The sequence below is a fragment of the Schistocerca americana genome, chromosome 3 (genome assembly GCF_021461395.2).
Source record: "Schistocerca americana isolate TAMUIC-IGC-003095 chromosome 3, iqSchAmer2.1, whole genome shotgun sequence".
Classification (NCBI taxonomy): Eukaryota; Metazoa; Arthropoda; class Insecta; order Orthoptera; family Acrididae; genus Schistocerca; species Schistocerca americana.
The window spans coordinates 543,791,218-543,818,977 of NC_060121.1; the positions used below are offsets into that span (position 1 = coordinate 543,791,218).

General features: G+C 43.7%; 1 protein-coding gene across 1 annotated transcript in view; it reads left to right on the forward strand.

The window, feature by feature from the left end:
• The window catches only part of LOC124606215, a 238,268-nt gene that overhangs the window by 172,399 nt on the left and 38,109 nt on the right, over positions 1-27,760 (forward strand). The window contains exon 2 of the mRNA XM_047138188.1: positions 22,447-26,746. Coding sequence (XP_046994144.1) covers positions 22,447-26,746 — 4,300 coding nt within the window. The remainder of the gene's footprint in view (positions 1-22,446; positions 26,747-27,760) is intronic.

Below are 27,760 nucleotides of genomic sequence, written 5' to 3' on the forward strand. Positions count from 1 at the left end.
AGGAGCTACTTTAATGTGAGGATGTGCATTTCAATCAGTGTAGAGAGTGTGGTACACTTTTTTGAGTAACATTTCCATACTACAATTTTTCAGGAAAATACACCAACGGTAATTAAAATCGCAACACCAAGAAGAGTAGAAAATAAAGAATTTTCACTCATTATGAGTGGCTGTTGCCCTTTGGCTGCGCCCGCATATCAGTACTTTAGTTATGATGAGTAAGTAAGCTACTGTAAGAGCAATAACATCAGCTGCCCCTAGCTGTCTGCCTGCTCAGGAATGCACAGCTCTTGATGAGCGCCACGCTCTAGCTCTTCCCAAGCTGTCTGAACTCTTGATGGGTCGGTACGCTCGACACCGTTGCTGACCAGTGCTTACAGAGGGGAATGGGCAGGAGCGGTGCTCTACGCATTGTGCTACTGAAGTATTATACAACATTACATAACGTGTACATTATGCAACAAGTAAGTGGAAGTGTGCCACTATATTATGTTGATAATTACTGCTATGGGACCGGCTAATCATAACTGAATAATATACCATTTTTGTGGCATATTTGTTTCGTTTCTTTTCCTTGCAAGGCATCTTCAGTGGGGTGGAATATGTACTTATTTTCGTTGATACTATTTATTTTACATTTAGGGCGTTGTTTTTATTGTTACAAACACTCCTGGGACTTTTTGTTTTTCTATGACTTAGTGATAATTTAATGTACTACTTACTGTGAGTATATCTTAAATTATTACTAGTTTTTGTTTCTCTATGATGTAATAATAATTTAATATCCTACGCACTGTTAGTAAATTATTACTACATCATGTAAAAATGTGAGAACTGATTATAACCCAGATATACTACGTTCTAAATGCACACTAAATAGTGTAATCAACAATATGTGCATATTGAGGGCTATTGAAGATGCCTTGCAAAGTATAAAGGCAAACGCTTATGGTACAAAAATGCTGTGTTACTAAGCTCTGATTAGATGGTCCCAAAGTAATAGTTATCAACATACTGTAACATTAAACGCAACTAAGGATGATAGGATTACAAAAGTTAAAGATGTAAGTGGAAGTATGGAATAAATAGATTGTAGACTGTATAAGAATTGTATCCATTACTTTGAATCGTATCACGTAGCACGTATCAGCAAATAAAAGCATTTACACAAGCATGATAAACTTCGAAAGTCAATGAGTAGATGGCTTTTTCAAGGAGTAAATATTTTCCCGTAATTCGATATTATTCAGATCAATAAGTATTGTTTACTACACACTTCCTAAAGCAGCTTATGTTTTTTCTCATGGTTCAACCATCTCCTCGCCGTCAGGTGCCTTGCGGGGTATGGATGTAGATGTAGAAATCGGTTAAGCGAGTTAGAAATAATAAATTTAAACGTCGCGATGCGACAGTTTGTCATGCTCCTCAGTGTTTATCACGTCATATATCCTGAATTATGTGCCGTAAAACGATATAACTTTGCACGCGCTTTCAGTGGTACATGTGAACACTGTCTAATAAAGGTTTTACAGAATATAGTTTATAGTCTTCCCTGACGCGAAAATTAACACCGAAAATGTAAGAGATTAACTTTTTTTTCTTTAATTATTTTTTAGGGGATATCAAGAGGAAGAAGTTTCGTAAAGGTTTGAAATTATGTGTAAAGATTGTTCCATGTCACGAAGTACTCTGTTCTCAAATGCTGGATGAATAAAATCTGGGTACTCACGCGTCAGCGGCTACACTTATTTTTCAGGTCCACCCCCTCTCCTTTGATAGGTAGGTGGTTTTTCCCGCACAGCGATTCTTTCCGGACGTAAGTGCTATGTGTACCACGTTTGGCTGAAATCGGCCCAGTGTTTTCGGAAGAGATATGGAGTATAAATATATTTTTATAATAAGTATGGATATATTTCTGTTCTTTATCCTATTTTGATGAAATAAATCTGTGCGATATGCCAAGCTATACTCAAGATACTTGCGGAAACCGCATGAAAATTTGTGTAGTGGTTTTGGAGATTAGCATACCAAAAGACAAACAGACGGATACGATGGTTTTACAGATTTATGATTAGGATAGATTATGACTGGAAACGGCCTTGCCGCAGTGGATACACCGGTTCCCGTCAGATCACCGAAGTTAAGTGCTGTCGGGTGTGGCCGGCGCTTGGATGGGTGACCATCTTGCCCGCCATGCGCTGTTGCCATTTTTCGGGGTGCACTCAGCCTCATGATGCCAATTTAGGAGCTACTCGACCGAATAGTAGTGGCTCCGGTCAAAGAAAACCATCATCACGACCGGGAGAGCCGCGTGCAGACCACACGCCCCTCCTATCCGCATCGTCAGCTGAGGATGACTCGGTGGTCGGATGGTACCGATGGGCCAGTTGTGGTTTGATGACGGAGTGCTATAGATTATGATTAAATTTATATGTCATTTGGGTGTACACACGGTGCGAAATTTAGTGCTGTACACAGAGCAGACTTGTGTCGAACTTAGGTTGGATGAGGGCACGGATGTCGTTCCCAATCTGCTTCAAGTTGATTCCAATCAATCCTAGTGGCTTGCGAGTTGTGGCCTGTCAGTCTTTCAGTATCACATGACCAGATGTTTCCAACGGGAATTCTGAAAAACGTGCTAGCCACGGCAGCAGTAAAACGTCCTTTGTATCGAGGTCAGGACAGCACCTCCGTCATGTGTCTTGCATAATACTACTGAAAGATAACAGGGAGATCTCAAAGACGAGGCACAGCCGGCAACCCTGACATGTCAGAACAGTAACGGGTGCTGCAGAAAATAATGTCTATGCGAGCTGGAAGTAATCGTGTTGTGCACCCAATGGTACAGCATTCCCTTACGCCAGACGCTGAATCTATACGACGAAGACAAATGCAGTTGTTCCATGGAGTCTTCCCGTACGGATACGTACATTTCAGTGCCGTATCCATAATCGGAAATCATCTCAAAAAACGAAATGGTGGCACTCCTGTCTCCAGTCTTGTCGCTAGGCGCACTATTTTGCATCTCTCACTACTTCATTTTCCTAGGTGGCCGCAACAGTAACGGCTGTGTTGACAGTCCATGGTTCTCCGCACTTCATCGGACTTTCCGTGTGGACACTAATCTTGCTAGAAACAAACTCATCTTCTGACTTCAGCTACGTGCTGTGACTGTACGATCTCTTACGTTCGAACGAACAATACGCCTGTCCTCTCGGGCGCTAGGCGCGTGAGGCCGTAGAGATCCTGTATGGCACTGAGTACGGTCCTCCTGAATCCATCGATTCCACATTTACGAGACAATCGTAGGATCCCGAGCAATGCGAGCAGCAAGGTCGAGAACCGATAAACAGCATTGGCGACAGGCGGCGATCCACTACTGTCGATTTCTGACAAATGCCTGTAGAGCTTTCTCGTTTATGCACGAGGCGTAACACGCTCTTCCGACAAACAAGCGATATTCTGAGGCGATTTCTGAGTGGTAGCGACCGCTCCGGTCGCAGGTTCGAATCCTGCCTCGGGCATGGATGTGTGTGAAGTCCTTAGGTTAGTTAGGTTTAAGTAGTTCTAAGTTCTAGGTGACTGATGCCCTCAGAAGTTAAGTCCCATAGTGCTCAGAGCCATTTGAACCATTCTCAGTGGTAATTCGATGCTTAACCTGTCCTCACATACCGAATATAGCTCGCGTTACTCTCACCAACTTCATGCTTTTTTCTTTGAAATGCTAATCAATTGCTTATCCAAACATGTAACACGCTTCATACCAATCGGAAGTTTTTCATGCCATCTTCAGGGCAGAAAATGACAACATTTGTTAATTATGACTACCGGCTTCTAGCAACTGCCTTAGTGGATCGAATGCTTTGACTATCGCGATTAAAACAAAATTATGGGAATTTTAAAAATTTTGCTACCATCGACATCGTAGTTGTACGCGTACGTGATCTAACAAAAGCTCCTGACGAGTGGAGGCAGTGGAAAAAGGTGGAGAGGGCGAAGACGACAGAGTGCAATTTGGAAAGCCTCACACAGGCGGAATGGGGAATGGGGAAGCTTACGTCACTTCTCCAGAATAGAAATTCAAGCACCTAAAGCATTGTGCTTCCTTGCTCAGATAACTTAAAAGCAAATATTAATAAAATCCAGGAAGAATTGTCTTCTCAAGTTAGACTAATGTTCTCAAGAAAAATCTTGTACAACGGAGAAACAGACACCTAGTGTTTGTTACAGGGCGGTTCTTTCAAAGACAAAAATTTCACCTGATTTTAATCTCAGCCTCTGATGTCCTCCGAATGTCAAGGGCGCGTGGAAACTTTTAAAGTTATAAGTGCGAAGTTGAATGCTTGTTCTCTTCAGTGCGATATTGATTATCGGTATCACTGCATTTCTTGTACAAAATTACTTTAAGAAACTGCCAGTGTATTTCTTATTTCCAAGAAAGTAAAATTTATTTAGAATAAAAAAAAATGGTTCAAATGGCTCTGAGCACTATGCGACTGAACTTCTGAGGTCATCAATCCCCTATAACTTAGAACTAATTAAACCTAACTAACCTAAGGACATCACACACATCCGTGCCCGAGGCAGGATTCGAACCTGCGACCGTTGTGGTCGCTCGGCTCCAGACTGTAGCGCCTAGAACCGCACGGCCACTCCGATCGGCCCTTATTTAGAATCAACTGCTGTACTCTATTTCTACCTCATCCATCCAGTCCTTCTTTTAGGTAAACTTATGCTACAAAGAAATGCTTTCCTATTCCAGATTTCGAACATTTTCCGATAAACTCGTATAACCTTCAGCATTATTCTGTAGCACCACGATTGATTTTGCGATGACCTCATCTTCCTGAGAAAATCCCGGCAGAAAATACGAATACGGCACATTTTTACCCAGGAGGATTCCATCATCATTAAACTGTACTGTAAAGTTGCATATTCTCGGCAAGTAGAACTGCTGTAATTTCCGTTTGTTTTCAGGTGTCCCCAACATCGAGATAGCGTGGCCATGACGGTAACATTACAAAGACATATCAGTTAATATACAAGTTTTGACGTAAAATACTGCGTCATATTGTAAAATTACTGTCACTGTATAAAATCGACGCTTCAGCTCTGGTTGCAATGTCCTTATCCTGCGTCTTCTGACCACTGCAATTGTGGCCGAAGTGTCGATGGTAGTCAGTGACAGTTATTTTCCAATATGACACATGTCTAGCGGTAGCGTCTTTGATTCATAATCAAAACATCTTCAGTCCTGGGTTCGATCCTCGCCACTTCCTAAATTTTGATAAATAATCAGCATTGGCGGCCGAAGACTTCCGGCAAAAGAAGTCAGCCTCATTCTGCCAACGGCCTTGTCAAAGAGGGCGGAGGAGCGGATAGAGGTTCAGGGCACTCTCTTGTCCTAGGGGTGGGAAATTGCCCCTAAAGGCAGAAGAATCAGCAATGATCAACGACATGAGGATGCAGAAGCCAATGGAAACCACTGCATTAAAGACACGTGACGTGTATCCACAGGACATGTGGCCTGTAATTGAAGAAGTGTCATGATGATCTCTCCATTGGCAAAAGATTCCGGAATAGTCCCCCATTCGGATCTCCGGGAGGGGACTGCCAAGGGGGAGGTTACCATGAGAAAAAGATTGAATAATCAACGAAAGGATAACGTTCTACGAGTCGGGGCGTAGAATGTCAGAAGCTTGAACGTGGTAGGGAAAATCTGAAAAGGGAAATGCAAAGGCTCAATCTAGATATAGTAGGGGTCAGCGAAATGAAGTGGAAGGAAGACAAGGATTTCTGGTCAGATAAGTATCGGGTAATATCAACAGCAGCAGAAAATGGTATAACAGGTGTAGGATTCGTTATGAATAGGAAGGTAGGGCAGAGGGTGTGTTACTGTGAACAGTTCAGTGACAGGGTTGTTCTAATCAGAATCGACAGCAGACCAACACCGACAACGATAGTTCAGGTATACATGCCGATGTCGCAAGCTGAAGATGAACAGATAGAGAAAGGGTATGAGGATATTGAAAGGGTAATGCAGTATGTAAAGGGGGACGAAAATCTAATAGTCATGGGCGACTGGAATGTAGTTGTAGGGGAAGGAGTAGAAGAAAAGGTTACAGGAGAATATGGGCTTGGGACAAGGAATGAAAGAGGAGAAAGACTAATTGAGTTCTGTAACAAGTTTCAGCTAGTAATAGCGAATACCCTGTTCAAGAATCGCAAGAGGAGGAGGTATACTTGGAAAAGGCCGGGAGGTACGGGAAGATTTCAATTAGATTACATCATGGTCAGACAGAGATTCCGAAATCAGATACTGGATTGTAAGGCGTACCCAGGAGCAGATATAGACTCAGATCACAATATAGTAGTGATGAAGAGTAGGCTGAAGTTCAAGACATTAGTCAGGAAGAATCAATACGCAAAGAAGTGGGATACAGAAGTACTAAGGAATGACGAGATACGTTTGAAGTTCTCTAACGCTATAGATACAGCAATAAGGAATGGCGCAGTAGGCAGTACAGTTGAAGAGGAATGGACATCTCTAAAAAGGGCCATCACAGAAGTTGGGAAGGAAAACATAGGTACAAAGAAGGTAGCTGCGACGAAACCATGGGTAACAGATGAAATACTTCAGTTGATTGATGAAAGGAGGAAGTACTAACATGTTCAGGGAAAATCAGGAATACGGAAATACAAGTCGCTGAGGAATAAAATAAATAGGGAGTGCAGGGAAGCTAAGACGAAATGGCTGCAGGAAAAATGTGAAGACATCGAAAAAGATATGATTGTCGGAAGGACAGACTCAGGATACAGGAAAGTCAAAACAACCTTTAGTGACATTAAAAGCAACGGTGGTAACATCAAGAGTGCAACGGGAATTCCACTGTTAAATGCAGAGGAGAGAGCAGATAGGTGGAAAGAATACATTCAAAGCCTCTATGAGGGTGAAGATTTGTCTGATGTGATTGAAGAGGAAACAGGAATCGATTTAGAAGAGATAGGGGATCCAGTATTAGAATCGGAATTTAAAAGAGCTTTGGAGGACTTACGGTCAAATAAGGCAGAAGGGATAGATAACATTCCATCAGAATTTCTAAAATCATTGGGGGAAGTGGCAACAAAACGACTATTCACGTTGGTGTGTAGAATATATGAGTCTGACGATATACCATCTGACTTTCGGAAAAGCATCATCCACACAATTCTGAAGACGGCAAGAGCTGACAAGTGCGAGAATTATCCCGCAATCAGCTTAACAGCTCATGCATCGAAGCTGCTTACAAGAATAATATACGGAAGAATGGAAAAGAAAATTGAGAATACGCTAGGTGACGATCAGTTTGGCGTTAGGTAAAGTAAAGGGACGAGAGAGGCAATTCTGACGTTACGGCTAATAATGGAAGCAAGGCTAAAGAAAAATCAAGACACTTTCATAGGATTTGTCGACCTGGAAAAAGCGTTCGACAATATAAAATGGTGCAAGCTGTTTGAGATTCTGAAAAAAGTAGGGGTAAGCTATAGGGAGAGACGGATCATATACAATATGTACAACAACCAAGAGGGAATAATAAGAGTGGACGATCAAGAACGAAGTGCTCGTATTAAGAATGGTGTAAGACAAGGCTGTAGCCTTTCGCCCCTACTCTTCAATCTGTACATCGAGGAAGCAATGATGGAAATAAAAGAAAGGTTCAGGAGTGGAATTAAAATACAAGGTGAAAGGATATGAATGATGCAATTCGCTGATGACATTGCTATCCTGAGTGAAAGTGAAGAAGAATTAAATGATCTGCTGAACGGAATGAACAGTCTAATGAGTACACAGTATGGTTTGAGAGTAAATCGGAGAAAGACGAAGGTAATGAGAAGTAGTAGAAACGAGAACAGCGAGAAACTTAACATCAGGATTGATGGTCACGAAGTCAATGAAGTTAAGGAATTCTACTACCTAGGTAGTAAAATAACTAATGACGGACGGAGCAAGGAGGACATCAAAAGCAAACTCGCTATGGCAAAAAAGGCATTTCTGGCCAAGAGAAGTCTACTAATATCAAATACCGGCCTTAATTTGAGGAAGAAATTTCTGAGGATGTACGTCTGGAGTACAGCATTGTATGGTAGTGAAACATGGACTGTGGGAAAACCGGAACAGAAGAGAATCGAAGCATTTGAGATGTGGTGCTATAGACGGATGTTGAAAATTAGGTGGACTGATAAGGTAAGGAATGAGGAGGTTTACGCAGAATCGGAGAGGAAAGGAATATGTGGAAAACACTGATAAGGGGAAGGGACTGGATGATAGGACATCTGCTAAGACATGAGGGAATGACTTCCAAGGTACTAGAGGGAGCTGTAGAGGGCAAAAACTGTAGAGGAAGACAGAGATTGGAATACGTCAAGCAAATAATTGAGGACGTAGGTTGCAAGTGCTACTCTGAGATGAAGAGGTTAGCACAGGAGAGGAATTCGTGACCTGCTGCATCAAACCAGTCAGTAGACTGATGACGAAAAAAAAAAAAAAAGACACATCACCATACACAGCAACAAGGAAAGCCTACATACTTATATAAGGCCAGATCAACCAAACGTTCAGACTATTGTCCCTGCAGCTAATTCCTCTTCAGGAACCGTATGAACAGCGGAAATGGACAAGGTTCTAAGTACCAAATCCCACATTTGCCAGGAGAGCCCAGGCACAATGTGTGTCTTGGTATATAATTGATCTGTACCCAGAAATCTGAGAAGGTATTCTGATACCACAGATTTTTGCTTCTAGCCTTATCACCGAAAAAAAGAGACAAATTAGAAATGAAATAATTTGTTAAGAACTTTCTAAGCGCGAAATAAGAAAACTGATTGGTTCCAAGTGTTAATAAGAACGTTTTTGCAACTTCCATTAAGACTATGTATTATTTGTGATAATACAAGTACAGAACTACTACAATATTAGTAAAACTAGTCAACAAAACAAGCCCTCATTTCTTTCAAATTATTTACAAGAGAACAACAAAATTAAATTTAAGGAAAAAAAATCTTGGTTTCTGTTTATTATACAACTCCAATCTTGCCAACAGATTCTGCAAAGTTTATTCTAAAACTTCCCGAGCTGTTGAGGAAGAAATGGCAACATTGCCGACATGTGTTTCTGCTTTGCAACTGATAAACATAGCTGATCTTTCAGACGAAGTGCGGCATGACATACATCTGCGATTGTTTATCCTCTTTTGAAAGCACTCACATTTTTCCGTTCTTCTGTTACAAGAGCAAGAATTTTTAACAGCTATTTGAGATGGACGAATATGGGACTCTTTGATAACACTACATCTGGAAATCATACACGTCAACATTGAGATCAATGTTTCAGTTAACTCTGTGTTCTGCCTTACGGCAGGTCTTGTCATGGGGGAGCTTCGTCAGAGAGGTCCATCGCATGAGCGTCTAGGGAAGAGATTCCAGTGGTGGTTTCTCGTTGCTTTCCACTGACGATGATGAAATGATAACGAGTACAACAGAACACCCAGTCCCTGAGCGGAGAAAATCTCCGACCCAGCCGGGAAACGAACCCGAGCCCCTTGGCGTGACAGACCGCCGCGCTGACCATTCAGCTATCGGGGCGGACAGTGTTTCAGTAGCACCTTTAAAATCAAAGAATTTATTTGTATGCACTGAAATTACATAGAAAGGGTTCATAACTTTAGCTGACATAACGAACTTGTGTAAATCTTGCGGAAGAGAGTTCTTGCTTACCTTTTTTCGTTTCTCTACAGCTGTAAAACCTTCGTCGCAGCTCAAAAAGTTGCAGTGACTCAGAAAAAACTTGTGTGCTGTCTCTTCATACCACCCCAGACTTAATGGAAAAGACTTAGAAAGATGGCGCTTGGAACTCCGTAAGGAAGTACTGCTTAGCACGAAGACCGTGTGTCATCTAGTAATGTATGTTTGGAACATTTTCTACATAATTTGACACTCGGAACAATTCTAGGTATATGCAGTAGAGTACCGGAAACAAACAGCTCTGAAAATGTGTTTTGTAGAAAAAATGGCACTTGGAAAGTTTCAAATTTCCACTCTTTATATGATAGACTAGCATCTCCACAGACACACGCCCAATGTACACGGTGTATGAAAAAGAATATACGCATTTCAAACTCACATACTTATTAATCTGTTGTACATACATGTATGAAACTTGGAACACATATTTACGTATTTGTGTATCCCCCAAGTTTAGATTACAAATGAACTACACCTCCTCCACCAGCGACACGAACAGTGTCACACAGATACTCGAATTGCCCCCATACTCGAGTAGTCGTGTCCATCGTTAGTGGTGTTATGGCAGTACGGATCCGGTTTTTCAACTCGTCTAGGTTCTGTGGAAATGATGGTGCACATACGGTATCCTTAATAAACCCCATAGGAAGAAGACACAGGGCGTGAAATCAGGTGACCTTGCAGGCCAGCTGAGGAGTGCTACGTCGCCGACTGTTTGGCGACCGATCCAACGGCTCGATGGAGTTTCTTTAAGACGTTCATGCACTTTGCGACGCTAGGGAGGGTGTGCCCTGTCTTGTTGCAAAATTAAATTGTCCTCGTTCAGCCTCGGAAACGTAACATAGGAAGATACTGTTGACGGGTAGCCGTGTTTCCATAAAAAAAGAGTGGGATATTGCACAAGACACATTGAAAAAAAAAATGGTTCAAATGGCTCTGAGCACTATGCGACTTAACTTCTGAGGTCATCAGTCACCTAGAACTTAGAACCACTTAAACCTAACTAACCTATGGACATCACACACATCCATGCCCGAGGCAGGATTCGAACCTGCGACCGTAGCGGTCGCTCAGTTCCAGACTGTAGGACCCAGACACATTGACTTTGCATGAATCTCGCGCGTATTAAATGTGTGCATGTCAGTTCTGTAGGCCCTAATATTTAACATTGCTGATGCGATGCATTGTGCGAAAGTGTTATCATTGTCAACAGCATTCTGAAGCTCGTGAGAAAATGTGACACTTTTGCGATTGTCATCATGACGTAGAGACTATAACAACTGTAACTTGTACGGCATCGTAACCAACCGACGCCTCAAGACTCTTCAAATCGTTATTTTAGACAGTTTTAATTCCCGACTGGCAAGACGAGTAGATTTTGAAGGATTGCTTTGGAAAATGGTTTGAATCAGTGCGGCGTTTTCGTCGGAAACATCAGGGCAGCCAGGGCTCTTTCCTTTAAATACACATACTGTGTCTACAGACTTCTGATACCATCTGCGAAAGTTCAATCCATTTGGGGGATCAGTTTGATACCTCAGCCTGAAACGTCTTTGCACTGTAATCATGGAATTACAGTTAGTAAACTCGAGAACACAAAATGATTTCTAGTGTGGAGTAGCCATTTTGCAATACGTGACGGTAACCGAGCAAACGGAAGACAAGCGACATCTAGTGGCAACGAATATAAATTAGACAACGCATTCGTTCCTCCAATGACAGAACCGTGGCGCAGAGACCGATAGTTTTGATTGGTTGGGTGATTGATTTGAGGGAGGGGACCAAATAGCAAGGTCATCAGTCCCATCGGATTAGGGAAGGATGGGGAAGGAAGTCGGCTGTGCCCTTTCAAAGGAACCATCCCGGCAGGGCCTTGAGCGATTTAGGGAAATATATACTAAAACGGTATCTGTTCTTTCGGACATGTCTGAAAGAACAGATACCATCTTAGTATATATATATATATATATATATATATATATATATATATATATATAGTTAAGGCTCACCGGCCACTTGACCATCTTCTTCAGTGCAAATGCACAAACAGTGCCCGAACTCTTACGGGAATCGGCAACGCGCCGTGAGTAATGAGTACGAGGTGCATTCAAGTTCTAAGGCCTCCGATTTTTTTTCTCCCGACTGGAAAGAGATAGAAACATGCGCATTGTTTTAAAATGAGGCCGCGTTCATTGTCAATACGTCCTAGAGATGGCAGCACCGTACGGCAGATGGAATTTTACCGCCAGCGGCGAGAATGAGAACCGTTTTAAATACTTAAATGGCGACGTTTTCGTTACTTGAACATCGTGCAATCATTCGTTTTCTGAATTTGCGTGGTGTGAAACCAATTGAAATTCATCGACAGTTGAAGGAGACATGTGGTGATGGAGTTATGGATGTGTCAAAAGTGCGTTCGTGGGTGCGACAGTTTAATGAAGGCAGAACATCGTGTGACAACAAACCGAAACAACCTCGGGCTCGCACAAGCCGGTCTGACGATATGATCGAGAAAGTGGAGAGAATTGTTTTGGGTGATCGCCGAATGACTGTTGAACAGATCGCTCTCCAGAGTTGGCTTGCTGTGGGTTCTGTGCACACAATCCTGCATGACGACCTGAAAATGCGAAAAGTGTCATCCAGGTGGGTGCCACGAATGCTGATGGACGACCACATGGCTGCCCGTGTGGCATGTTGCCAAGCAATGTTGACACGCAACGACAGCATGAATGGGACATTCCTTTCGTCGGTTGTCACAATGGATGAGACGTGGATGACCTTTTTCAATCCAGAAACAAAGCGCCAGTCAGCTCAATGGAAGATTCACCGCCGCCAAAAAAATTTCGGGTAACCGCCAGTGCTGAAAAAATGATGATGTCCATGTTCAGGAACAGCGAGGGCGTAATCCTTACCCTTTGCATTCCAAAGGGCACTACGGTAACAGGTGCATCCTACGAAAATGTTTTGAAGAACAAATTCCTTCCTGCACTGCAACAAAAACGTCCAGGAAGGGCTGCGCGTGTGCTGTTTCACCAAGACAACGCACCCGCACATCGAGCTAACGTTACGCAACAGTTTCTTCGTGATAACAACTTTGAAGTGATTCCTCATGCTCCCTACTCACCTGACCTGGCTCCTAGTGACTTTTGGCTTTTTCCAACAATGGAAGACACTCTCTGTGGCCGCACATTCACCAGCCGTGCTGCTATTGCCTCAGCGATTTTCCAGTGGTCAAAACAGACTCCTAAAGAAGCCTTCGCCGCTGCCATGGAATCATGGCGTCAGCGTTGTGAAAAATGTGTACGTCTGCAGGGCGATTACGTCGAGAAGTAACGCCAGTTTCATCGATTTCGGGTGAGTAGTTAATTAGAAAAAAAATCGGAGGCCTTAGAACTTGAATGCACTTCGTATAATGGGCGGGGGTACTACGAATGTAGTGCGGGACAATACGTTGAGAATGTGGGAGACGTGCCAGAGATAAATCCCTGTAGTCGCACTATCCTCTGTGTCCTCGGTGGCGTAGATGGATAGAGCCTCTGCCATGTAAGCAGGAGATCACGGATTCGATTCCCGGTCGGGGCACACATATTCATCTGTCCCCGTTGACGTATGTCTACGCCTGTAAGCAGCTAAGGGTGTTCATTTCATTGTAATTTAGGGAAATCACGGAAAACCTGAATCAGGATGGCCGGACGCGGCTTGGAACCGCTGCCCTCCCGAATGTGAGTCCAGTGTGTTAGCCACTGTGCCACCTCACTCGGTGATAGTTTTGAGAACATAACACTTTATAATATATATATTATCTCTGAAACAGCTGTAGAGACCTAGACCTTTTGCCCGTCTGTCTTTATCTTTGAGGCACGCGTGCTGTCCCGCCACAGCAAGGTCCGTGGTTCGCTCCTGTTTGTAGGCTCCTGTGATCACATACTGCAGTCTTGTTACGTATATCTGAAGACGAGTTTACTGGAGGGAACCAGTTTTGCCAGCCTTAAGTGTATAGACTTGCGTAGGTGGTGGCCTGGGAGAGTAAGTAAAGTGAAAGCAAACACGGTTCCACGGGTGTAGGCACACCTGAGCGGAGTAGTCAGCGGCCGCACTGGGTTAGTGAATCACTGGGTCTGCGTCTGGGCGTGGGCGTGGGACGCTCCCACGGCCGACACCGAGACTCCCATCACACGGAGGCCGACAACCCAGGCGGCGTGGCCGCGTGCCGGCTGCTCTGCTCTTGCTGTGTTGATGTGTGACGTCTTAACACGTGCCTCTTCCAGCTGTGGTACACGGCACGCATAGGCGCCCAACGGGAGGAGACTGTCATGCAGCGTCCAGACGTCGAAAAGACTGTCGGAGACAGAGCTCAAGCTTGGACTCTCAAGGCCGTGTCCTTCTCAAGGGAACCACTCCAACATCCGCTTTTAACGATTTAGGAAATGACAGAAAACAGGAGTTGGATTAGACAGAGAGCTCGCAGCTCGATAATAGTGCAGTCATCGATCTCCTTACAACTGACTGAAGGAGTTTAATGTCCCATCGACATCGTGGTCATTAGAGATGGAGCACAAGCTCGGATGGTGTCAAGGGTGGGGAAGAAAATCGGCCGAGCCCTTTCAAAGAAACCATCCCCGCCTTTACGTTGAGCCATTTAGGGAAATCACGGGATACGTATATCTGGATGGCCGGAGGCAGATGTGAACCATCGTCCTCCCGAATGCGAGTCCAGTATGCTAAACATTGCGCCACCTTAGTCGGTCCTTACGGCTGTAGGATCTGTGTGTGATCCTATGGCTGCGTGCAGAATGTAACGTCCCCTCTCTGTTATTGTTTTTTGTTATTGTTTCTTGTTATTGTAGTTGTAGAGATATGAAATTATTGTAGCGGTTTGCTTAGTCAGCCGTACTTCGGAATTTTTTGACATTAAATGGAGCTTGAAACTTGCGTAATAAATACTTCGCGTGAAGTGCGATTTGCGGCATAAACAAAAATTAATTGTGGAGATGCAATTCCACAGAATATTAACAGAAAAGCTTTAGAACAATGCGCACGACTGACTAGACACATTCAGAGGGTACGTACATTCGCGTACGAGTGGTTGCGATCTGATGAGAAAGACCTATCTTAATTATTTTTTGTGTAAAATAATTACGTCGTAACACTCGGAGATTGCGAACGTACAATCAGGGTAAAGGCACATACTTTCTATCATTCCCCGTGGCCTGGGTAAAGGAATTGCAATTATTTAAATTTAAGAATATTTCTTTTTCAATCGGACTCCTATTTTTATACGAAAAGGAAGATTGCAGGTTCTGAATGTCTCAGCATAAACACATCGAAATTAATCTTAGCGGCCACCAAAGGAAAGTAGTGAGCACAACCACGTACCTCTGTTGTTGAGCAGCGCCGTCGTAAAGATCGTCGCATCCATCTAAAATTCGCCTTCTCGAATTAACAGAATAATTTGTACTCCATTGGTATGGGATTTAGACTTGATCTTGACAGAAATTATAAAACACATTTTTCATCATTTAACACCTTCATTTAATACACACATAGACATGAAACTATACAATACGTCTTTACGCCAGCACATCAGAACAAAAAGGGTAGTTAATACTAGAAGTAATAAAAGAATCTCGAAATTAGTCCTTTGTCTCTCAATGATAAAAAAGTTTTTTAGAGTATTCCTCTGGTATGACAGTCGAACAAATTTTCTTCTTGTATCTTTGGGATTAAATTACAACATTTTTTAGTTCCTTTTCAAGAAACATACCTAAAAGACACACCAGTTTGCAGTTCAGGTGGGTTACCACGGAAATCTTGTGCCGGAAATATAAACGCTTAAGACTAACAAATATTGAACTGTTTATTTGAGGAAAAATGCCGCAGGACTGAAATAATTCAATGACGAAATGAAATTCTTTAAGTATTTCAACTTTATTTATAAAGTTTATTCCCGATAACCTGAACATAAGTCTCACGAAAGAAGTGATTTGACACTGAACGGTAATTGAGTTTCAGAAGCCTTATATTGAATTCTACCTTGAGTTCTTAACTAGTTTATCAGTTCGTTAGTTATTTCATTTTCCATGAGTCATTTGTATGATTAATCGTATTTATATGGGACGAGTCATTTTACATTCACACTACATATTCTCATGTAGATATGGCAACAAGCTCACCGTTTCTTCATTTTTAATTACAGACATGAAATAATAAGTCCTACCATGCACCTTTAAACACATTACAAAAACAGAAATTCTTCTACGGGACAACCAGTCGTCACGGGGGAAATTCTTCAGATTGTTTTCGAATTTATCTTTGCTGTAGCCTATGTCAGGTGACACTGTTGCGTGCGCTTTTTGCGCTAAACACAGCCTTAATACGAGATAATAAATGTCATTCTTTCTTCTGGAATTGTAACTACATCCATCATTGTACATTTTAACTGCAAAGGATTATTTACAACAGACTTCATAAGGGAATGAATATACTGTGAAGCAGTAGACAGAACGCCTAACTGCTGAAACAAATGTCTGCAAGATGATTGTGGGTGATCCAACATTATTCTTACAGTATCTTTTTGAGCAATAAAGACTTTCTTTCTTGAAAATGAGTTTCCCCGAAACAACATTTGAATGAACATTCACAAAACATGTCAACTTACTGATTTGTCTCTAGCCAAGATTTGCAATCACTTGAAGTGCAAATATGGCAACTAAGTTATTTTAAGAGTTTCAGAAATGTGTCTTTTCCAGTTCAAATTCTCAACAATATGGACCACTACATGTTTGGTTTCCACCCTAGATATTATTTCTTCATCGCTTGTTACACTGACCATTGGCGTTGACCTCTAGAACTGAACATGTTGTGTCTTTTTGAAATTTAGAGAGAGGCTATTCACAGAACTAATTTTGCTTGTTGTATATTAGACGGGAGGTATCCAAGAAACTTTCCAATCACTATACACAAGTGAGGTTCGATCAAAGTAGAAACGTATCCCATCTGAACTGAAATAACGTTACACTGCTCAACCAATACGAAGAGAAACCTCCCCCCCCCCCCCCCCCCCAACTGACAGTATTCGTTATAGTTACATATACTGAGCAAATACACGATTTATGCAGTGTAACGTATAGAGCTTCCAGAGTGTAATTGATCTTATGAACATAGGACTGATAATTTTGATTAACGTATTCATTCCAGTCCACTTTCTTGATCATGACTACAAACCGTTGCAGGCCAGATTGTATTTACGTAACGCATTACGACAACAATTCTTAGAGTGCTTTTGTTCTAGACTGAACGTTTAACTAAGTTTACTATATCTGTCATATTACTTTTCGTCGTTTCTATTCCTCTACCCTTTCTATTGCTACCTGTACGGTACTTTGCATGCAGTTCAGTTACAGTATCGCTCTCGTCACAGAAAATGAGCCATAGCTTTTGCTTATTTCGCTTCGTTTTGACTGATTAGGCTATTATCTTTGTCATCTGCTGCTATTAGTGCTATCGCAGCAATCAAGACTGCTTCTACTTCTACAAACACAAGTAGCCCATTACAAATATTCGCCGCGCGGGATTAGCCGAGTGGTCTTAGGCGCTGCAGTCATGGACTGTGCGGCTGGTCCCGGAGGAGGTTCGAGTTCTCCCTCGGGCATGGGTGTGTGTGTTGGTCCTTAGGATAATTGAGATTAATTAGTGTGTAAGCTTAGGGACTGATGACCATAGCAGTTAAGTCCCATAAGATTTCACACACATTTGAACATTACAAATATTGGTAGGCCCTGTTACGTGACCGATAATAATACTATACCTCTACTTATATCACTTCTAATCACATTTTGGTCGCTGATCCTCAAGGCACACTTAAGTAGTACGTCGTCTTGTATGATAACACACATTTTCTGTTCGCTATAGATTGAGAAATATACACAGACTAACTTCACTATTATTGGCTTGTATAGTTCTTCCGCACCAGATTAACCATGGCCTCGGGTACAGCAATACGTATCTTACTGTCTCGAGATAACATGATGGCAGATCAGAGCGCACCACTTATCTTCCACTGAGGGCCACTGTTTGTTTTTGGGTACTCCTGTGCTCACATACCTTCACATTTCCATTATTGGAATATCTATTTTCGTTGTCGTTCTATCATATAGAAAGTATAGCCTTGTAAATTCGGATGCATCCTTTTGGAACCCTCTGTGTAATGTTTAAAGCTTAACGGCACGCTTTGTTGTCAGCTGGAATAAAAGGTTGCTGATTTCAGCCAACAGGAAATGAACTGTTGTGGAAGGACTCCGGCGGTTCGTTGAGTCGCAGCTCGACCACTTTTCCTGAAGAAGACAATACTCACCTGCCATTGTAGCTATATTTATTGAGCCTATAAATATTACCTTACAACGCAAACTGAAGGTGATGTTAGACCAGCTCCACCGTTGAGTTTAACACTCCGAAGGAGAGAGGTGGTCAACAACAGCGAACACTCCGGCATTCTTACAAATTGAGCAGTTTTATCAAATGGTCGTCTAGCAACAAATAAAGTTTGATGGGAACTTAGTCCGAGTGGGATGGCGCAGTGGTGAGAAATAACTCGCATCTGGGAGTTTTGCAGCTCAAATCGCCGTCTGGCCATCCACGGTTCGGGATGGTCCCTTTTATTAAACTCATGGCCGATTTCCTTCTCCATCCTGCCTCCATCTACGTCTATGTTCTGTCTCTAATGATTTCGTAGTCGGCGGGAAGCTAAACTTGCAATCTTACTTCCTTGCTTTTTTCCTCACATTAGTTTCGCAAATGCGCGACATTGTGACATTTTCGTCATTTATTTACTATTTAATGACTGTTAATTCGTCTCGAGTAAATAATCCACCGGCCATTTGAACTCTGATGTTTCATTCTTTTTCTGTAAAGCTGTAATGTAGTATGCCTTTTTGCAACTGCTCTGTCGTCCACTCATGGTCATTCATTTAATGAGGTAGCTTTTGAAGCTATCTTCTCTCTTTGCTAACGCTGAAGTACAGTTGTGAGCAAGTTCACTTTCTTTTTTTTTTTTTTTTTTTTTTGCAGTGGTATCATTTCCCTTTATTACACGCAGTAACACGCGGAGGTCTAGCGTGGGCTGTAATTATTATATGGCAGCGAAACTTGGTTGATATGCTGATACGTTAAAGCAGAATCGATTTATGATGAAAAAAAAGTTTGTTCCAATTGTGGCCACCAGGCGCAAATCTGGCACTGTACACTGTATGTCGGTATGACGTCCACGCTGTCATTTGACAAGCCCTAACGTGAGAGAACAGAGACCATGCGCTGTTACTGAAACTGTTTTATGTGAACGGCAGCAATTAAAATTCTGCATTGAGAGAGTATCGCTGACTGAAGGTCTGTGGAGAGTCGCGATGTCATTAAATTGTTTAGAAAAAGTTATGACGAAATTTTAAAACACGGGTGAGCTTGATATGGCACCTGGAAGAGGAAGGACTCCTATTCCGATGGATGTTATTGACGAGATTGCTGTTGCTGTTAACTGACCATGCAGCACGTGCCCCGGGTAGCGCTAGTGTTCGTGCAGTGTCAAGAGAGTTGTCCATCCCGTGGTCAACAGTACGGGAAGTTCTGCTGTCTACTTTACCCTCATACCCGTACAAGATCCAGACGGTACAGCAACTGAAGCCTCATGATCCGCAGCAACGTCGTGAACCTGCTCTTGCTACGGTCGCAGGTTCGAATCCTGCCTCGGGCATTGATGTGTCTGACGTCCTTAGGTTAGTTGGGTTTAAGTAGTTCTAAGTCTATGGGATTGATGACCTCAGATGTTAAGTCTCATAGTGCTTAGAGCCTTTTGAACCATTTGAACTTGCTCTTCGCATTATGACGTGGATCGAAGTTCATGACGTGTGACTAGGCAACATTCTATGGAAGTGACGAGGCACATTTTACACTAGATGGAGCACTGAATACACAGAACTGCCAGATTTGGGGTGCGTGTTGAGCACGAAGAGCCACTGCACTGCCGTATGTAACTGTATGATGTGGACTCACAAGCACCTCTATTCTTGGTCCGTCCTTTTTTGAAAAGAATACGGCCAAAAAGCCTGTCGGGTGCACCGTGACGTTTGCACGTTATCGAGACATCCTCGTACATCATGTGATTCCTGCTTTGGAAGAGCGCAGCTGTGTGGAAACCATGGTTTTAATAGAAGGTGAGGCAACACTTCATGTCGTTCACTCAGTGAAAGATCTGCTTAATGCAGTCTTCGACGAACGTGTTACTTCCAGAGATTGCTCAGATGCATGGCTTGGAAGATCAGATGATCTGAATCCATGTGATTATTGTCTCTGGGGATACTTAAAAGAACGCATTCACCAGGGACACGTTCAGTCTCTACCTGATCTGATGGCGAGTATACAGTTGTTCATATTCCATCGGAACTGCGGCGAGCAATTGTTGAACACGTCGTTTTACGCATGTAGCATCTCGTCGATGTCTCCGATGTTCATACTGCTGTGACTAATAATAATATCAACGTTATGCCTGCCGGCCGCGGTGGTCTCGCGGTTCTAGGCGCGCAGTCCGGAACCGTGCGACTGCTACGGTCGCAGGTTCGAATCCTGCCTCGGGCATGGATGTGTGTGATGTCCTTAGGTTAGTTAGGTTTAAGTGGTTCTAAGTTCTAGGGGACTGATGACCACAGCTGTTAAGTCCCATAGTGCTCAGAGCCATTTGAACCATTTTGAACGTTATGCCCTTCTTACTTGTTTGACCTTTTATGCCCACGTCCCTTTCCTAATTTATTACATATGGAAACATTTCTACATGTAAATGACAATTAATTGAAACGCCGACAGGTGTTGTTGACATACCTTGACGGGGACAGCTGAAAATGTATGCCCCGACTGGACCCGAACATGGGATCTCTTACTTACACGGCAGACGCTCTATCCATCTGAGCCACCGAGGACACAGTATCTATTAGGAACATTACGTATGTAGATTGTGGACAGTTAGGAATGTGGGTCTCACGGGAAGCGTGCAAGGGATAATTCCCAGCAGTCGCGCTATTCATCTGTGTCCTCGGTGTCTCAGATGGATAGAGCGTCTGCCATGTAAGCAGGAGATCCCGGGTTCGGGTCCCAGTCGGGGCACACATTTCCAGCCGTCCCCATCAAGGTCTGTCAACAACACCCGTCGGCAGCTGAGGGTTTCAATTAATTATCATTTATTCTAGAGAAGCTGCACGGTCATCAATGGTACCTGTTCTTTCGAGAACAGTTACTATCTTCATATACGTATTTCTACATGTTTTTCTTGCGTTCACAGCGCCAGATTAGAACCTGGTGGCCAAAATTGGAACTAAATTTTTCCATCATAAATCACTTCCGCATTATTGCATCAGAATATCTACCCAGTTTGGCTGCCAGAAGATAACTACAGCCCACACAGGACCTCTGTGAACAGCTGCCTTTAATTATAATCACCTGGTATTATAGAGTTATCTGCCAAATGGCACCTTTATTCATATTGTGGGCGTAACATTTACTATGAACACTTTGTATCTTCTCCATTGAGGTAGTTACTCGACTTTAATTGGCCCACTTCTGTAATTCACACACCATCGAATTGCTCAGTCTTAATATTTTGTAAGCCCTTTCAGTTTCTCCGTTTGCACGGAGCCAGTGCTGCAACTAGACGTACCACACGTGAGCAGATGTGCGGACGCCGATGTTTTCGGCCCTTGTGTAGTGATGATTACCGTTGGTCATATGACCACCATGTACCATAGAGGGGGCCCGACAACCGTGGAGGGTACCACCGAAACCGACCGCAATTAAATAAATAATAAATGCAAGCACGCAACTGACGGTGTTATTCATGACTTGAAGTATGGAAGTAATGATTGCTTGTCTTGACGAATGTGACAGAAAACCACGCTCAATGTTATTTCACCACTTTAGATATTGTTAATCAAGTTTCACAAAAAATATATCTGGATAGCGTGCACGGCTATGCTGTGACTACAAGAACTGTCAAAGATTAACATATTCTAATTAGTTTTCAGCTGAAGTCAATGTATTACTGTAGGCCTAAGCTACGAACTGTTGGCCTAAGTTATGTTTTTCTAACGTTTGAAGACAGTATTCAGCAGGACACAGTTGTAACAGTACACATTCAAGATTCTTTCCGTTGTCTGTTCTCTCACCTCTGCGTCAGTTCATTACCATCTCTTTCTTTAAAATTTTCGTCGCACTGAGTAAAATGGAAAAAAGGAAAACAATCATTTCGTAACGATTCCATTTTCGCTTTGAAATGTGTGTAATGAACACACCTCATTGCACAGTATAACAAACCAAATTATGTTTTGTCGCCATTTGTTGTCTTAAGTTCATGTTATGATACATCCAACTGCCGTAACGTATAATTAGTAATTAATATATAAGACACGTGGCTGGAAAATTTCATTGAGAAATATTAAGTGTTGCATCCAGGGAACGATTCTACAATGATCCGTTTGAAGTGTCTAACAAAAATCGGTTATGTATTCGTATTTGGAAAGGGAATATGCGATGAACAGAGTATATGCAGCATACCCTATTAGACATTGTAAATCTGAGTAAAGTGCTTTCCTGTGGGACTGCAGTGCATTGACTACCCCTTTTCCTTTGCAGGTGGCGCTGATATGGCTGCTGTTTGCTACTGCAGCCTTCGCAGAGCCTGAGAAGCCTCCGCAACCAGTAACGTTCCTGCGTCCTCCCTCGCCATCGTCAGAACCCCGTTCTGTTGTGCAGAGGGTAGCTCGATGGTTCTTTTCCTCGGGTGATGATGAAGCTGGGCACCATGAGGACTACGGTCGACCGCCGCCACCGTCATCACCGCCTCATCCATCCGGCTCCCATGGACGACATGGCTCACTCAAGTCCAACTATGGCCCACCCAGATTCAAATACGGTCCTCCAAAGCCACCTACCACTCATTACGGTCCTCCAAAGACATCGAATCAACATGAATTCCCCAGCGGCCCACCACCTGGCTTTTTCATCTCTCGTCCTGAAGGAAAACCGTCAAAGCGTCCTGATCTTGGAGGCAGTCACTATTTGCGATCGCCAAAGCCCCCAGCAAATCAGTATGGACCTCCCAAAACCCCTTCCTCTAGTTACGGCCCACCTAAACCTACAAGTAATTATGGTCCTCCCACCAACGCACACGGTGGACCATCTGTTTCTTCTCCAGCCAGCTATATATCGCTGAAACCTCCCAGTATATCTGGACCTCCATTAACTCCTCCATCGATTCATTACGGCTCACCAAAGCCTTCTGGTAGCAGTGGCCAATCTTCAATATTTCATGGGCCCCTCCGGCCATCAAGACCACCATCACCAACATATGGATCTCCAGGACTACTTACATCTCACAGGCCTCCATCGCCAGGGTATGGTCCACCCCGATCTCCAGGAATTGTCAGTCATCCTAAACCACCGAAAAAGGACTGCAATCCATGCAACAGGGTTCCTTGGGTTCCGATGTCTGTAGGAGGAGTATCAGATCTGCCTCCATCTTCTTCTGCATCATCAGGTGGGCTTTATTTGCCCTCACCATCAAGCTCATATGTACCTCCTCCACCTCTGAACATTCCTGATGCCTCTGCTTACAATTCAGGAAACGCAGCTGTTGGCATAGAGGGACACATTGGAAGTGGATCTAATGGACAAAGTGGGCACATTCACACTTCACATACCAATTCAAACGGATCTCCTGGCAACTATGGTCCTCCGCCTATTCCACCCTTATTACAGATTCCAAACATACAATACGGTGCATCAGAATCTACAGCTTCTGCATCGACAGTAGGAAGCATCCAGCAAGGTTCAGCTTACTTACCTACTATATCGTCGTCTCAGTCACATCAACAGAATGCTGCAGCAACGCAAAATGCAATTTACGGGGGTTCAACAGAAGGAGACCAATCTCTGGACGTTGTGAAGTCTGTAACATTGCTTTCCGAATCTTATCCTCCTACCATCAACACTCCAGGGCAGAACAGTCAACTGTACCAGTCTCCTGTACACCTTATACCAGCAAGTAATCCTAACTGGCCGTCTCCACCTACAGCTCACTCATCAATATCAGAGGCAGGAAATAATGCATTTACTGACCAGCATACATTAGAATCTGAATTTACTCAGCATACCAAAACCAAAGGGCATGGAGGAAATGAACTAGAAGTTATAAAGAGCGTGCCACTGGCAGATTTTGTGTCCTCAATTGAGTACCCAATAGAAGTCATACAGTCTCCATCTTATGTAGATGTATCCCCAGATGCACCAGTTGACAATGATGGAAACAGCATCCATTCTGCAGAACAGAAAGTTAGGGAAAATCCTGAGTATCTTCCGAAGAATGAAGAAATAGTAATTGGTAAACCGTTTCTGAAGGGCGAACTAAATATAAAACAGGTTGCACAGAGCACGAGCAATGAAGGATATAAAAATCATAATGGTGATGATTCTGGAAATCTGAGTAACAATGTTAATCAGCAAGGAGAAAATGATCAGAGCGATCAGAAGCAAAGTGGGTCTATAAAGCAACCCATCAACGTAAACTCAGTTGTTAAGGACCAAACAGAAGGAAGTGACCTAAAATCAGAAGGGAATAATTTTTATCTCGGGACCACACACCAGAGCCCTCAGTCATTCTCCTTACCATCTAGCCATTATTCAAATGAGAACTCGTTTAACGCAGGAAACAAGAACATCACATTCCCACAAGATGTGCAAAGCCAAACAAAGGATAATAAGTCTGGGTTTGGTGTGAGTACCCAACAGCACAGTACTTCCATTGACAATGTATATGGTCAGGACCATAGCCAGACCAACGACCAGCCTCTTCTTGAGCAAACATCTGGACTAGATTTTCATCAACAATCCAACGTGCTTCTACAGCCGCCGCGTCAGCAGAGTGGAAACAATTATTATTTGGTTCCACAGGGCCAGAATGTGTTACCATCACAGAAAACACCATCTTTGCTCCAAAGTGGCTTCGTGAAGCCGCCAGAAGGCCAGAGAGTCATTGTCGATATACAGCCATCGGTGCAAACGTCTGCTCAAGGAGCATCACTCATTTATCAGATCAACAATCTGAAGGCTCCACCACCAACAGCTCCATTTCCCAATGGATTTCCCAACCGTCCGACACAGACGGCAGTATTTGTGTCCTTCCAGAATGGGTTACAAGGCGCTACTGCTCCTCAGAGCGTCCCACCAGCTGTCCCTCCTCCTGGCCCAGGGCCAGTACACGATTCCTTCGTGAGACCACCGAATTCCTTTCGAAATCCACTCATTGCGTTCCAGAGTCTCTACAAACCTGACATTCCCGCTCAATTTCTGAACCCTCCAGGCATCAATCCACCACCTATCTGGTCACAGTCGGCTGAAGATTACAGTGCTCCATGGGCAAACGCTGGAGGTCCTCCACCTTTCAAATACCTCCCTGACAGTAGTGCTGTAGCTTCGTTCTCCAGTCCTGGGCTATATCCACCCCCACCAGTACCACTGCCGCAGCAGGAACCTACCCAACAGACCCCTCAACAGGGGCACAAAAGGCCAAAGAAGATTCAAGTAATAGTTCCATACACATCGACCAAAGACCTTGCTCAATTCCCCTCTGCAGGCAGTCAGAATGCAGCGGACCTGAATGCTGGTCCGTGGACACCCGTACCGCAAACTAACCAAGGTGTGGCCGTATCAGAACAGCAGCCTGTCCCACAAGTCAACTGTAGTGATCCACAGAAACCTTGGCAAGGCTACATTTTCTGCTACCCATCTCAGTTTTACATTTCGCAGCCTTCAGATAATTCACAGGATTACCAACAGCATCAGGAATCCAGACCAGCGACGCAGAAAGCCACCATTCAGAACCACCCACAACTGAAAAATCACCAGACAGTCTCAAAGACAGGAGAAATTCAACACATTTTCGCATCTAACATTCGTGAGCTACTGCGCGGTGAAGAGGAGGTGAAGAACGTAACTGAGGACACTCTTCTGCGGCTCCAGAAGAACATTGACGAATGGACAGCACTGGCCTACTCCAAACACAACAGAGCAGAGGAACGCAAGACGACGACACCAAAACCACCAGTCAGTGCCCTCCGACACCGCTTAGTTTCGTCCAAGCAGATCCCAGAAGAGTACCTGACGACTACACCACTGCCGTACGACGATATCAACCAGAATGTGGAACCTTTCGCACCGACTGCCGTCCCTGCCCTGAAGCCGAGCACTGCTTCCAGTTCGCCCCCAATTTCTAGTCGTTTCTTCGACCACGAAGCTGCGGGTAGCCACAGCCACGCAGTTACAGCCAACGCGTACGACAGACCATCGCAGAAGGAGACGAACGGGGTCAGCGAACCTGTGGACCACAAATGGAAATTTTTTGAGAATAACCTCGTACTCCCAGAAGCCGTGACTGTGTTAACTACAACGGTCGCATCGACTGCAGCCACTGTCACGCCCGCAGAAGAACAGGTCACCACGGAACCTGCAGAAGAGCGACAGAAAACTGATACAGAGCCGGAAGTGCCGACTACGCCACCGCCAACGACGCAAGCGCCGTGGACCAACCTGCAGGTGTCAATCTCGCCAATCACAAAGGAGAGGGTGTACGTGGTGACACCGCTCTCGTCTTGGGAACAGCAGCAACTGGAAGGGACGACTACGCCGACAGCGCAGCGGAGGTACACCCCGGGGGAGTCGTACCGTGAGGGCAAGTCGCAAGAATTCGACTTCCACTCGCCGCGGTTCGTCGTGAGGCCTACGCCGGCGACCACGCTGCCACTGCAGACGCTTTTCTCGGCGGCAGACGGCGACGCCCGAGCAGATGACCGCAGCAGTACCGTCCACGAGGACGCCAACAGCACGGCCAGCGCCGGCAACACCCTGTTCGACGACTTCGTGTCGTTATTCAGCACAGGTAATATAGCAGCAAGTAATCATCACTTCCCTTTATTTTGTTTTGTTGAAGTTAATTTCTTTATCTGCAACTTCACCTGATCTCTTCTACTGAAAATCAGATTTACAGTCTGTCTACTAAGAGCGTGGACCACATTACATACAGATGGTAAAAGATGTCACCCTAGTTCTTTCACAACGCAACGCAGGGAAATTTTTCCTTCATCTACATCTATATGGATACTCTGCAAATCACATTCAAGTGCCTGGCAGAGGGTTCATCGAACCACCTTCACAGTTCTCTATTACTCCAATCTCGTATAGCGTGCGGAAAGAATGAACACCTATATCTTTCCGTACGACCTCTGATTTCCCTTATTTTATCGTGGTGATCGTTCCTCCCTATGCAGGTCGGTGTCAATAAAATATTTTCGCATTCGGAGGAGAAAGTTAGTGATTGGAATTTCGTGAGAAGATACAGTCGCAACGAAAAATGCCTTTATTTTAATGATTTACAGCCCAAATCCTGCATCATTTCTGTGACACTCTCTCCCATATTTCGCGATATTACAAGACGTGCTGCCTTTCTTTGAACTTTTTCGATGTAATTCGTCAGTCCTATCTGGTAAGGATCTCACATCACGCAGCAATATTCTAAAATAGGACGGACAAACGTAGTGTAGGCAGTCTCCTTAGTAGGTCTGTTACATTTCATAAGTGTCCTGCCAATAAAACGCAGTCTTTGGTTAGACTTCCCCACAACATTTTCTGTGTGTTCCTTCCAATTTAAGTTGTTCGTAATTGTAATACCTAGGTATATAGTTGAATTTACGGTTTTAGATTAGACTGATTTATCGTGTAGCCGAAGATTATCGAGTTCCTTTTAGCACTCATATGGATGACGTCACCCTTTTCGTTATTTAGGTTCAACTGCTACTTTTAGCACCATTCAGATATTTTTTCTAAATCGTTTTGCAGTTTAGTTTGATCTTCTGATGACTTCATTAGTCGATAAACGACAGCGTCATCCGCAAAC